This window comes from Papilio xuthus, unplaced genomic scaffold (genome assembly GCF_000836235.2).
Source record: "Papilio xuthus unplaced genomic scaffold, Pxut_1.1 DF829660.1, whole genome shotgun sequence".
Taxonomy (NCBI): Eukaryota; Metazoa; Arthropoda; class Insecta; order Lepidoptera; family Papilionidae; genus Papilio; species Papilio xuthus.
The window spans coordinates 2,592,259-2,607,170 of record NW_013528989.1 but is presented as its reverse complement, the minus strand read 5'-3'; the positions used below and the strand labels follow the sequence as shown (position 1 = coordinate 2,607,170).

General features: G+C 36.5%; 1 protein-coding gene across 3 annotated transcripts in view; it reads left to right on the top strand.

Annotated features, from left to right (window-relative positions):
- sli (slit guidance ligand) overlaps positions 1–11,320 on the top strand; it is an 82,612-nt gene extending 71,292 nt beyond the window's left edge. For 2 of the 3 annotated variants that reach the window (XM_013310023.1, XM_013310010.1), the window contains 18 exons: positions 479–588; positions 956–1,125; positions 1,337–1,547; positions 1,789–1,928; positions 2,168–2,337; positions 2,736–2,921; positions 3,217–3,292; positions 3,618–3,719; positions 4,285–4,417; positions 5,252–5,361; positions 5,944–6,057; positions 6,263–6,411; positions 6,775–6,904; positions 7,218–7,289; positions 7,628–7,669; positions 9,730–9,806; positions 10,269–10,409; positions 10,722–11,320. In XM_013310023.1, coding sequence (XP_013165477.1) covers positions 479–588; positions 956–1,125; positions 1,337–1,547; positions 1,789–1,928; positions 2,168–2,337; positions 2,736–2,921; positions 3,217–3,292; positions 3,618–3,719; positions 4,285–4,417; positions 5,252–5,361; positions 5,944–6,057; positions 6,263–6,411; positions 6,775–6,904; positions 7,218–7,289; positions 7,628–7,669; positions 9,730–9,806; positions 10,269–10,409; positions 10,722–10,829 — 2,241 coding nt within the window. In that variant the 3' untranslated portion in view covers positions 10,830–11,320. The remainder of the gene's footprint in view (positions 1–478; positions 589–955; positions 1,126–1,336; positions 1,548–1,788; positions 1,929–2,167; positions 2,338–2,735; positions 2,922–3,216; positions 3,293–3,617; positions 3,720–4,284; positions 4,418–5,251; positions 5,362–5,943; positions 6,058–6,262; positions 6,412–6,774; positions 6,905–7,217; positions 7,290–7,627; positions 7,670–9,729; positions 9,807–10,268; positions 10,410–10,721) is intronic. The other variant, XM_013310018.1, reaches the window with a different exon arrangement.
- Positions 11,321–14,912: the final 3,592 nt, after the last annotated feature.

The window sequence follows — 14,912 nt, the reverse complement described above, 5'->3', positions numbered from 1 at the left end:
AAAGAATCTTATAAATACCAATGTTAAGATGGATGTTCGTTAGAAGGTATCTCCGGAACGGATCAACGGATCTCTCTGGAATGTATATAGATGTAGAACGTAGTCTGGAAGAACACATAGTCTACTAATTCAGTTTTTTTTTTAATTCCGCGTGGACGGAGTAGCGGGCAACCGCTAGTCTTACATATAAAATTTTCGTGTCCTCATCCGAAACGAATTGTTAGATATTTATTAAATTTTATATGAATATTCAGTAGCACTGAGAAACAGATACTATTAATCGTTTAATCCCGCGCGGACGGAGTCGCGGGTGACAACTACTTACAGACAAAATTCCATAAACATGTTAGTAAATGGCGTGGATTAAATTCGACCTAAACAAGTTTTGACCACTCCGCCATCATTTACATGTAGTTTAAGCTGGTTTTATCCTTTAGATCGTAGTGAATTTATATTTCAATTAACTTTTCTTTACCAGAGGGACGCTCTCAAAGGGCTGACACAACTCCGGGTGCTGTCACTGCACGGCAATAACATCTCAATGTTGTCTGACGGCGTCTTCAGGGATCTCGAGTCCATCTCTCATGTGTAAGTGTTGCATTTCTATGTATAAATATATACAACAGGTGAAGTTAACCATTTACTTTATCTTTTTATAACCTTTATTAACGTAATAAATAACATTTATTTGTTTATTAAATCGAAGCACAGTAATAGTGAAATATAATAAAACTCGATAGATGGCGCTGTTACTAGTACACGACTCCTATATTTAGTTCTTAAAGAAACCCGGTAGATGACGCTGTTTTAAGTTGATGTCTACTTTGCTTAGTTGATACAAAAGTCGGTAGATGGAGATGTAACTAACTGACATCATCTACTTTTAGTTCATAAAGAAGTCCGATAGATGGCGTTGTATTTATTTAATATTAACTCGAGCCATAATCTATTGCAGTGCTCTGGGATCAAACCCGCTATACTGCGATTGTAACACGCGCTGGCTGTCGGAGTGGGTGAAGAGCGCTGGCGAGTATGTGGAGGCGGGCATCGCTAAGTGCGCGGAGCCGGCGCGCATGCGCGACAAACTCGTGCTCAGCACTGCTTCTAGTGCCTTCGTCTGTACAGGTATACACAACTAGAGTTCCAGTCTTCGATCATTCCATCTTTTATTCACTAAGTCATTGGTTATTCCTTTAGCTATACGATGAGAGAGCCGCGCTACTGTGGTTGATGTTTTGGTCTTTTAGGGGCGCTTAAGTGTAATATAATTTAGTTTGACTTATACCCACCGGGTCAGATGAGTCTGTCGGTCAACACTCAGTTATTAATTCAACAGAGAAGGCACCCAGTGACGTTGTATCAAAGTGCGATCGTTGTGTGCGGTCTCCGTGTGCCAACGGCGGTACATGCAGTGCGACACGTGGTGGGTTCTCATGCGCGTGTGCACGCGGCTTCCATGGCGAGACTTGTCAGCAACGCATCGACGCGTGCTACGGCGCTCCATGTCGACATGGCACCTGTACTTTATTGGAGGAAGGACGGTTCCAGTATGTACATATAGTTGCGACCCCCTAACTAAAAGCAAAGTAAATAAAGTGCCCATGCCTTATATCGTCCTGTTTCTTAGTAAAGTTGGCAATATCTTCGTAACTTCTAATACTTCCAGCTTCCAGATGTCCAGTTCGTAAGCCCCACTTTATTAATTGCATACCCTCTACTCTTGAAGGACCCTCTAACATACTAAGACGAAGTTTGGTCAATTTTTGAAGGCTATTGTTATTCATTTAGCTGTTCGTGTGAGGCGGGCTACACTGGTGTACGTTGCGAGGTGGACATCGACGACTGCGCAGGTCACAAATGTCAGAACAACGCGACTTGTCTCGACCACCTGGAGGGTTACTCCTGTAAATGTTCACCTGGATACATGGGTCAGTATATATTTTGAAGAACACCCTTCTTTTAATTTTGAAATTAACAACGAAGAATCGACCAGTTTATTTCGCTAAAATAGTGACGGAATTGACCATAGATCTTTGCAACAATCTTCGTAGAAGATATCTGCTTTACGTCTCTAGCTAAGACAACTTCCACTTCCTATCCTTCCTTTTTGAATTAGAACCTTCGTGTCTTCTATAAGTCTTTCTGATATCTGTGGTTTTATATCCAGGTGAGTTCTGCGAGACGAAGATACCGTTCTGCAGCGCGGAGTTCAACCCGTGTGAGAACGGTGCGAGCTGTGTGGACCACGGCAGCCATTACACGTGCAGCTGTCCGCGCGGGTACGCCGGCGTCAACTGCACCATCAACCCTGATGATTGCCTCGACCACATGTGTCAGGTGAACCTCACAATCTCATACATTCATTCACACAATTACACTCATCATTTAACTGATTCCAATCCAAGTAAACTTATTAATATTATAAATGCGAATGTTTAGATGAATGGATGTTTATTGGAATGTATCTCCAGAACACTTCGACGGATTACATAGATGTAGAACATAGTCGGAAAGAACACGTAAGCTTCTAATTATTATTGCTTATTGCCCGCGGACGGAGTCGCGGACAACAGATAGTCTATACATATTAATAAAACTGGAGTGTCTGTTCGCAAGTCTCGTTTGTTCCGTTTAATCGCCGGAACGTGTGGACCGATTTTGACGAGACTTTGATTGGAAAGAAGCTGATGCACGCGGGCATATAAGACTATACAATGTAAGGTACGTGTGTACAGAACGGCGCGACATGTATCGACGGTCTGGAGGAGTACCGGTGCGCGTGTGCGGCGGGGTACGCGGGCCGGTACTGCGAGGCGGCACCGCACGCCGCGCTCGGCACCTCGCCCTGCGCACACCACGACTGTGTGCACGGAGTCTGCTACCTGCCCGCACCTGCGCCCGCGCAGCCTGCCGCTGTACAGGTACAAAACTTCACTACTGATTTTTATCAATTTGTTTATGTCTACACTACAGTTGGAACCCACCATTTAATTTACAATGTTGTGTGATTTTACAGATTCAAAAACTATTATTTTAGTCAATTCAAGAGTAGAGTTCCCAACAGCTTTTTAAAATTGAATCCACTTTCTTGTTTGCCACGTTCTAACATATAAATTCATATCTTTTTAAATCCTCGAAAATGTGTTGGTCCTTCGAGTCGGATACAAACTTAGTTATTACTACTAGAAACGTAATTAAGAATTAGTAATTTCTCAGGATGACATAATGATGGAGCGGCCGCTACTCGGAGCTACAAATGACTATCTTTGTAAATGCGCACCAGGATACTCAGGTTAGTTACAATTTCATAAACTTGTCACTACTCAGTAGAAAAAATATTAAAATGCAGCCATTTTTGACTCGGTTCAGGTCATCCTTAGGAATATATTATTTATAAAAGCCATGGCATAAACTAAAGAACCCTTTCAAAGATATCTCCTTTAAAGATAAGTCGAAATAAATAAAATAACTAATTATTGGTTTCCGAGATCCAAAAAAATATTGATCTTAGAAACCCACGGTTAATTCATAATAGGGCCATTTATTTTAAAGGTAACATCTTAAACTTTATGCCTTATAGGTTCTAGTGAATCCTGTTAATATTGTTTTCCCTCCAGGTCGTCTCTGCGAGTACCTCACCTCTCTCACGTTCAATCACAACGACTCTCTAGTGGAGTTAGAGCCGTTGAGAACTTCACCACAGGCTAATGTCACTCTAGGTTAGTATTTGAATCTACATTCATTGCCCCAAAATAGGTTACCGGCAGAGTTTCTGTTCAATTACGTGAATATTTAATAGTTTGGTCGAAAAGACACTTAATAAACTGCGAACTATCCATTGATTTACCACGGCAGCTAAACTTTATACGTTTTTAAATTACTGCCTTGAAATTATTTACGTATTAACAATATTATTTACACCAAATTTTATTCACTAGGACACTGTTTACTATATCTCGTTGTTTTTTTTCACTTCCCGCGTAATTCTCCAATTTCTTTCACTTATCTTTTTCTAAATGAAAAAGGCAAAGGTATTTTGTCCAGTATGCCACATTGGCTGAATCTTCTTTGTGTACCAAAGACAAAATACTTAATTATTAATTTCAACGGTTAAACACTAGTTCAATATTATATATTAAAAAAAAACAGAATATATTATAATATTTTTTTTTACTTTACTTTTTTATAATTGTGGGAAATTGACGAGACTTTGTACCCTAAGCTAGTATTTGCTATTTGCTGTAAACTCTACCATTGCTTAAAATTCTAGTCTTTCTTGTTCAGTGTTCAGCACGACTCAGCATCACGGTGTATTACTGTATTTCGGAGACAGCGAACATCTTGCAGTGGAGCTGTTCAACGGTAGAATCCGGATCAGCTACGACGTAGGAAACCATCCCACATCGACTATGTACAGGTTGGTAACACTGACTTTTATATATGGACAGGCTATACGCTATGTTATTTTGTGCCTATTTGATTATCGCCATTTTGGCGCTGCTGGTTGTGGTTGGTAGCGGTGGTGAGTATTTGAACTAATATAACTGTCAGCGATATCAAAATACGCGTGACCTGCTGGACATAACTGAAATTAAATTATATAGCTCACTAACGCCCTCCTCTCAATATAAATGCATCAGGATTATTAACGTAATGTCTTCATCTTGTCTTTAGTGATTGCCTTACGTACTATATAAAATTAAGTTTTACGTATCTTCTGACAGGACCAATCACGATGAATGCGTCTTTCACCAAAACAGATAAAAATGTCCTCCAACTATTACTACAATAATCTTACGTAAATACCTCTGTTATTGTTATCTTTACTTTTTTTATTTATTTATTTAACAACACAATGTTGAATACAAATAAACATATATTTTATCATCATCAGCTCACTATACGTCCCCACTGAGGGGCTCGGAGCCTACCCTAAGTTATGTGACTAGGTCATAGTCAACCACGCTGGTCAAGTGCAGTGACTTCACACATATCTTTGAATTACTTCTCAGATATGTGCAGCATCACGATGTTTTCCTTCATCGTAAGAACGTCGGATAAATGTACATATGTAAATCGGAAATGAAAAAACACAATGGTACATGGCGGGATTCGAACCCAGGACCTGCAGATTGCAAGTCGAGTGCTTGACCCCTGAGTCACCGACGCTCTTTACACATATATTTAACGCTAAATAAACCTCATTGGTTTGGAAGCGAAAGTCTTTTGATGTAATTAATATTTATTACAGTTTCGAAATGGTATCCGACGGGTCTTACCACAAGGCCGAACTTCTCGCTGTCAAGAAGAACTTCACGTTAAAAGTAGACGATGGACCAGCCAGGTCTATCATCAATGAAGGTACACTGAATTACTACAAACATGAGCTTCTAAGTTGTTATGCCTTCATGCAAGCAAAACTTGTTAACTTTTTTATATCATAACTAACTGTCGCCCGCGACTTCGTCCGCTCGAAATTAAAAAACGTAATAAGTAGCCTATGTGTTCTTCCAGACTATGTATGTATACCAAATTTCAGCGAGATCCATTCAGCCGTTTTGGAGATACTTTCCAACATCTATCCATCTAAACATTCGCATTTATAATATTAGAAGAAATCGCTGAAATAGCGAAGCGATTGCCCATAGACATACGCAATTAATGCGTTGCCTACCTTTAATCAACGGAGAAGAGAATGCACAGAAAGAGAATATTTTCCCTTCCCATGCATCCCCTCATCCGGAAAAACCACTTCTAATTCCCGCCCTTTACTTATAAAATAAAGGGTGGGAAGGGAAAGAGGACTAGAATTAGGCCTCCGGGACAGACTGTAGTTGGAATAGCTTCCACTTGACGCGTGTCTTCTGTGTGGTCGTGGTATTGCACTGGGTGAAGGCAACGAAGAAGATGTTAAAGTAGAGCCATACTTATTGTTATTTGCAGGCACCAAGGAGTATTTACGTCTGGACAGGCCAATGTTCCTCGGCGGAGTACCTGAAGACGTCGCCAAGGAGGCTTTTAGTAAATGGCATTTGCGAAACATCACCAGTTTTAAAGGTACATACAAAGGAAAAGGACAGCAGATACAACAGCTTTGTAAGAAAAGGATGAAAGAACAAGCAAATTACACTTAAATTTAGCTGTGTTGTAAACTACATCTATCACTTTCTTTCTTATATAGTATACTATCATTCTATCTCCCTCTATGTAACCTTGACACTTGTAGGAGTGTCGTGTAACTTCGAATTTAAAATTATGTCAGGTTGTCTGAAGGAGGCATGGATCAACCACAAGCGTGTGGACTTCGTGAACGCGGCGCGCACACTGCGCACTGTGGCGGGCTGCGGGGGGGACGACCCGCCCCCCGCACCACCCTCACACGCCCTGCAGGAGGACGGCGCACACAAACCGGTCAGACATACATACATTGTATTATAAGATTGTATGGATGGATTAAATGATAGAGAAAGACCGAAAAAAGTATTTATGTATTGTAAGAAATATTTCAAACATGATGTATAAAGTTGTATGGATAAAGAATCGATTTTGACGAGTGAGATATCATTCGATTCGTGTTCGTTTATAAATAACTAGCTATCGCACGCGCGTCCATCCTCGTGGAATTAAAAAAAAACATAATTAGTAGTCTATGACAAATTTCAGCAAGATCCGTGCAGCCGTACTGGAGATACCTTCACATAAACATCCATCCATCGATCTTAACATTCGCATTTATAATATTAGTAAGATTCACAATTAAATGGTCACCTACAGGACCCCTGTGTGCCGAACCCGTGTGCCCGCGGGGGGCGCTGCGTGCGCGAAGAGGGGTCTGCCTCTGACTACACGTGCAAGTGTCGCGCCGGCACCGCGGGCGCGCAGTGTGAACTGCGCACTGGCATTGGTACACACAAATACACTATTACACCAACGTTACACGACCTAGCACCATCGAAACACGCTCTTGCACCATCGAAACACACTTACACCAACGTTACACGACCTAGCACCATCGAAACACGAACTAGCACCATCTAAACACGCCCTTGCACCAATGAAACACGCCCCTGCACCAATGAAACATGCCCTTGCACCAACTAAACACGCCCTAGCATCATCGATACCCACTGAATCAACGAAACACATCTTTGCACCAACGAAACTCACCACAGTACCAATGACATCGTCTTTAATTTGATACAATCTCTTACCACCAGGTGGCGCGCCCAGCATCGCTCTGAACAAACCGCCAACTCGCAAAATGATTAGCAACGTGCAAGCATCGCCAGGTAATTTTTCTAGACTTTACTCATATATCCTAGACCTATGTGTTCCTAGATGTAGTATAAGGACGTATGTACATAATTTATTTATCCTTATCCTCCTTGGGTTGAACTTTGAATAAAAATTTTATTTACCACCAATCAGCTTTACAAAAACGTTACTAACTGTGGGTTTCCGAGACCTAAATCCATGTTTTAAACATATTGCTATATCTATTTTGTTAGAATCTCAGAAGCCCACGATCAGTTTGTTTTATATACACTTCGGTATAAAATCACATTAAATATTTTCAAATATTATACCAACATAATGATATTATATTATTTCCACGCTATAACAAAAGGTCCATTTGAACGAAGACGAAACACAGCAAGAACTATTGCAGGTATAAATTATTTTTAGTTTTGTAGTTAGTTTAAATGAACACAATAATAAAATAACTACGACAAAATTGTTTATTGTATTCCTAACCAGCTGTCAACCACGATTCAGTCAGCGCGGAATTAACTAAAACTAAATTAGTAGTCTGTGTTCTTCCAGACTATGTTCTACATCTATACCAAATTTCATCAAGATCCATGCAACAGTTCTGAAGATATCTTCTTACAAACATACATCTAAACATTCACATTTATAATATGAAAACATGATTTATAAAGATTTATAAATTTTACATACAGATGACAAAGCAATATTTTTTGTGGACACTGTTGAAGAGACATTGAACGCAGCAGATTTTGATGGACCCTGTAAAGTATCAAAGTATATAAAAACACTAACTTTAGAGACCTCTAAACTTATAAACTCTAAGGTCACTAAAGAACTGTGCTAATGTATAACAGAGTTAAACAACTCTGAGTATGCAGTAATAATACTAATAAAGTAACGCACACAACGAACATTCATAATTATAATAAATCATTTGGCGCGAATGACGCGCTCCCGTTACCACGTCAAGTGTCAGAATGATTAGTGAGGGGACATAAACGTTGATATTTTAATAAGGCTAGTGTTGCGCCATTACATCGGTACGATGTCGGATTTTCTTCCTAATGCTTAGAGAATTTGTTTTATTTAGCTAGTAAACATTTTAAATCAAATACGCTTGTACAAAACACAATAAGATTTAGTCTTGGCCCCATTAACTAGGACAAGAATCGACTATACTTAACCAAGGTAAAGGCTAAAAATCACGTAAAAATACGACAGTGATATGTAAATAAAAAAAAAAGTTTTTAACCTGATGTTTTTTCTACCGAGATCCAAAAATCATAGATTAAACTTTAGATGGATTGTTTCATACGAGTTTGACGTAATCGAGTATCGATTTTCTAAATGTCATTTTATAAATAGCAACACCGAGGGAATTAACCTTAACAAAAAAGTCTCTGGAAACATTTTAGCGCCATTTTGATACAATCTATTAGTTATTTATAGGTTATTTGATTTTATAAACATTGTACGTTCGTTAATAGAAATCTACGGCAATAAAGTTAACATGAAAAAAATCTGATGAATTTAATTTTTATCCTACAGCGTTAGGCGGCAGGTCATTGGTGCCAAGAGCTGGTGATATCCTTTGCTCATCATCAGACATTAATACGATGGATCATAACGATATTCTCAAATGTATAAAGAAATTAATACTAAAAAGCAAACAAATACGAAATAATATTACAAAATGTTAGTACATTTTAAATTATAAAAGATTATGTTAACAAAAATCGTGCACCTGTCACTCAAAGTAGGTTAGGTTTTGGCACAGTTTTGGCACATCTTTACTCATCTTGGTCCTCGTAATGGGTTACTTTATTATGTCTATATTTTAATACTAGCTGTCGCCCGCGAGTCTGCACGGAATTAAGAAAAACTTAATAGTAGCATATGTCTTCTTCCAGACTATGTTCTACATCTATGACAAATTTCATCAAAATCCGTTAAGTCGTTCCGGAGATACATTCAAACATTCACATTTATAATATTAGTAAGATTATATTCTTTGTTTTGAGTTTCGGATAACGCGTAAGATAAATGTTACCAGTAAATTACGAGCCGCAGTAAAATTAACTAATAAATTAAACATTCTTAAGGTTTTAGGCTATCGTCCTGGTTAATTTGATGTTATATTTCTTAGAAGTAAATAACAATTTTTATTGTAATATTATTTAATTACTTATTATGTCTTTGTATAATTATTATCTGTAATGCAGACCAAAAATTAATAATATTTCAATAGTTTAGTACTAACAGTATTCGTGTTTATGGCCATCTATGGAATAAAAAAAAATAAATTGGCCTCTACCGTTGGCGTCAGAGACGAAAATCTCTGTATAAAACATATCATTCCCGTATAAAATATATCTTCGACATAGAGATAACATTATATAGAGATTTTAGTCTCTGAAAAATAAACTTATAAGGGTTAATTAAATATTTTTATTACAGCTTCTCCGGCCCATAAGCAGATATCCAGTGAACAGTCCCCCACGCAGACTTCGCCCGCGCCCGGCGGCTGTCGAAAGGTGACACAACTCTTAACTAAATCAAAGCACACCCCACTTGTCAAAATCTACAGGTCACAATGTAATTGACATACATACAGTTACACAGAGATATGAAGAATATCACCCTCTAGTCCCAGTCACCCAGTCTTTCCCAAAGTGTGCGATAACGCCCCCTTGTGTGCGCTGCAGGTCTCAAGTTGCGGGTTATAGTAAAAGTTTCCTTTACAATTCTCCGTTAATATACATATATACGTCACAATAATTAATTAATTTAATTTGAAGTTATACTGGTTTTTAAATATGTGAAAATATGTGGGGCGCTAAAAAATATTTATTCTCAAAGTGGGCAGTAGACAAAATCAGTTTGGGAACCACTGCTCTAAGTCAATACCTTACAACGATTCTCCATTACGAAATTGCGAATTCTAAAGACTAACGGACTGAAGTTTTTGTTAATATACACATTTTATTATAATTTAGGAAGCTACTCGGGATACTGTAAGCGAGGGCAACTGCCGCAGTCGGCGCGCAGTGAGGGGCGCTCGTTGCGCCGCCCGCCCCGACACACGCGCTTGCGGCAAGGGACAGTGTTGCCAACCTAAGCGTACTAAAAAGAGGAAGGTAACATCATAACTTTGCAACACTAATACTATAAACCAAGAGTTAGGAACCATAATAAAGTTATAGTCTTATATGAACAATTAGTTAGGATAACTTCGTAAGGAATTTTGTGTTGCGCTCAAAATATTGTATACAAACACAAAACAATTAAAATTCTTCGTATATATGTGCAGATTGCATCGCGATGTTTTCCTTCACCGTAATAACGTCAGATAAACATAAATCAGTACATGGCAGAGATCGAATCTATTCCTATGTATTACAATGTCATCTACGTTCCAGCCGTACGATACGATTATATTCGTGTTTCAGATACGCCTCGTCTGTGATGACGGCACACGATACACCAAAGAAATAGAAATAGTACGTAAATGCGCCTGCGGGAAGAAATGCGGCAGGACCTCGCCCTTCCTGCTCTAAATATGACCAAGACCAGTCGTGGTCTTGACTAAAATAAGACCGTTTGCGGTCCTAATTACATCTGTACTCAATAACCCCGTAATAGTTACTCTTATAACCTTAAAACTATAGCAGATTTCGCTTATTTATAATAATATCAACGAAATTACCAATAGACAATAAATATTCAAATCTTGACATCATCTGTAAATTGTCACATTCACGAAAATAAAAACAAAATGGCGGAATAATTTTACGTTAGAATATTTAACAGCTTATTGTAATCCTTTCTTTGTTAAATGTCAAACTTTTCGCGCCATTTTTGTTTTTTTTTTAATTTAGAGTTAGCGGTACAAATAAAGGAAAGTAGCTTCGGCCTAAAATGATAGAACTGTAGTTAACGTTAAAACTTAATTATAAACCGAATTAAAAAAACCACAAACTGTATGTCATTTTCTTCGTTAGAAATAATACAAAACTAGTCTTTTCAGTGTTTTTTTTTTAGGTTTTTATAAACAAAATTCATAAAAAAAACAACAAAAGATTAATTTTATTCTTATAAACTTTATAACCAATAAAAAAACGTATTTGTTTTCACTCATACCTAGTTCGTAAAATATAAATTTAAAAACACAATCTTACTAATTTTCTTTACTTAAATTTTAATAAACGAAAATAAATATAGTACAATTATTTGTAATTTCTATGTTTTTTATATTACGAAAATAAAAAAAAATCAGAGGCTAACAAAGCTACAGACACCCAATTATTGGCGGGATTTTACAATTGTCAAGTTTTTAATCTACAACCAATCGTCAACTGTATCCAGCCAGTTTTTAGTTTTTAAGTATTTATAAATATTGAAAATTTATCGATTTTTCGTGACAAAATACTTTGGATGTGTTCATTTATTATAATAATATATTTATTATGATTAGTATTATTAAGAAATATTCTTTTAACATACTTAAATTTTTCTAAGATGAATATTATCTCGAAAACTTTAGTAAATTACGCTGATCTCTATAGATAGGTCATTGATTGAAAAAAAAACATTTGCTTCGTTCCGTATTAACGCGCCTCTTGATGTTCGCTCAACAACAAAATGGCGGAAATCAAAAAGGCACAAAATACTACGGCTTATAACATGTCTATGTATAGAGGTCAGTGACGTATTGTTGAGATTTATTTATTTACATATCTTGCCATGATAAAGAGATAATTGCAGCTGATAGAGATTATTTTAGGTTACTTTTTGTTATAAGGCCACGTATTTATCTTAAAAATCTATCCGACTGAGAATCATTTGTATAAAAACTCATGAAACTAGTATTTATTGCATTCTTTGCTAGATTCAGGCTTTTAGGCTTTATCGAAATGTAAATTAGTAGTTTTAAGACGAATGTATAGGTTAACATCGTAGTATTATAGATATTTTACACTTTTTGTATGCATTCCGTTGTTTTTTTATTTATTTCCTACCGCTTTGGTAGTTTCATGCTTTATGTGAACGCATTTAACGACCTAATTATGTAAATGGACAGTATTAAAGTTCTTTTTAATGAAAAATCTGTCAGAATTTTACCGCCAAAATAATTGCCATATGAAAAAATTCTGCAATTTTTTTTCACATTTTTTCTGACGGATTTTTCTCGAATTTTATAAGAATTAATGTATAAGCTTTATTAAGTTAAGTAGTTAGCTATCAATAGAACAAGTTGCAAATCAACGGCCGCGGAGGCAGCTGCGCTTTTTTATTAAATAAAAAGTAATATTGTCTATGACCTTTATAATTTATTTGATGTAATAAAAGATGTTAGATATTTTCTGCTTTTTATTTTCCATTCCAATAAAATTAAATCGTGCTGTATACGACGGCTTCGGGTCCCGAAGCACAACCACCCTTAAACTACGCGTTGCGAGGGTTGGCGTAATATTGAGATTATATGAAAATCGCACTTACCTCTATGTCCCGTTCACGGCCTGCAGGTGCCTAGGCCTGTCGGTGTCAGCCGAGTCAAAAGTCACTGCCATACAGTCTAAAGGCGCCAGAAATGCTGCAATCCTGATGCACCGCTTTTCATAGAAGCCTCGTTATCGAACCGAACAAAAAAACTTAGGGACCCTGTTCTCTCGAAAGTCGACACATCCGTCCCCTTCCAATGCTGACTCTCAACTCCTGACGACTCACGATTCACTCCTTTCCCCACACACCGCGCCAGACTTTAGCGGTGGGGATTACAAAACTACTCTCTTATTCGTGCAAATAAAAACAAGTCGACTGACCTTCTCTAATCTCGTAACAGAAAATAGAAATTCAAAACTTTTGTTGAAAAAAATATTTTAATAAACTAAATAAAAGAGAACATTCATAATCTTACTATTATAAATGCGAAAGTTTAGACGGATGGATGTTTGCTTGAAGGTATCTCCAAAAAAGTTGTATAGATCACGATGAAGATTGTCATAGATGTAAAACATAGTCTGGAAGAACACATAGACTACTTGTTAAGTTTTTCTGAATTCCGCGCGGTCGCGGGTGACAGCTTTGACAGTTAAAAAACAAAAAGCTTAATCTTTGACTTATGTCAAAGATGAATGATTCCCAACATTACCAGATTGCCACATCAAAATAAAACAGCCGAATAAATTAAAATAAATTTTATTTTAATCATTAATGATAGTATTTTATCTCAAATCTCGTAATTTCCCTCGAGTTTACACTAAGTTTATTTTTTACAATATCATACATTAACGAGTTTTTTTTCAATGAAACAAACAGACAAACAATTAGTCATAATTATAATAATGACTAATTTAAAATATTGCATGTTTAAAAAAATTATTAACTTTTTTTTTTATAGGACAGATGACATCATACAGTATATTCAATTTTTAATTGGGGGCATAGTTATATACCCCCAAGGGGATGTAGACTTAGGGCAGTCTTTCCCAAAGTGTGCGATAACGCCCCCTTGTGGACGCTACAGGTCTCTAGTTGCGGGTTATAGTAAAAGTTTCGTTTACAATTCTCCGTTAATATACATATATAGGTCACAATAATTAATTAATTTAATTTGAAGTTATAGTGTTTTTTAAATATGTGAAAATATGGGGGGCGCTAAAAAAATATTTATTCTCATAGTGGACAGTAGACAAGTTTGGGAACCACTGACTTAGGGGTAATAGATTGACTAACTTTGGGTTTCCGAGTCTAAAATCTCCGTTTATAATGTTATCTCTGTGTTGTTTAAGATAATGATGACGATAAATTTTAAACGAAGTTTCTGGTTTCAGAAACCCAGGCTTAGTTAATCTATTACCGCTACACCCTTGGGGGAATAAATTTTACTATATCCCAAATGAAAAATTGAACATTCTGTATAATGTCAAATTATTGTCAGTTCGCTTTACGTATACAGGATGTCCCAAAAGGTTACGTGTATAGGAAGGGGGATGATAGGGGTGGTCACAAGGGTCACCAGAAAAATTAAATAAAAATTCCCCTCTAGGTATTAAAAAAATTAAAGGGCTTTTTTAAAAACTTAAAAATTTTAAACTTTCAGGGGCAATTTTGTAACCGATGACCTACAAATATTGCTATATTTTAAAAAAGCTATTATGTTATCGTCAATAACCCTTTATCAATATGAAATAAAAAAAAACAATACAACTAGCAAAGATTTTAAAGAAAATTAAAATTGCCCCAGAAGGTGTAAAATTTTTAAGTTTTTAAAAAATGCCATTTATTTTTTTTAATACCCAGAGGGGAATTTTTATTTAATTTTTCTGGTGACCCTTGTGACCACCCCTATCATCCCCCTTCCTATGTACGTAACCTTTTGGGAAACCCTGTATATAAAATGAATTGTCTGTCTGTTAAATCGTTTATAATACTGTATACATAATTTCATATAAAAACCACGTATTATTTTAATAAAACCCATTTTTATAAATACATATTGTACTTATATTCATAAATAACTCATTTTTACAACTACCTACCAAATATGAGGGTAGGCAGAAATATAAGAATTAAACCTAATTATAAATAAATGAGAAAAAAATACCAGAAATTGATCGAAATTTACCATTAAAATTGTG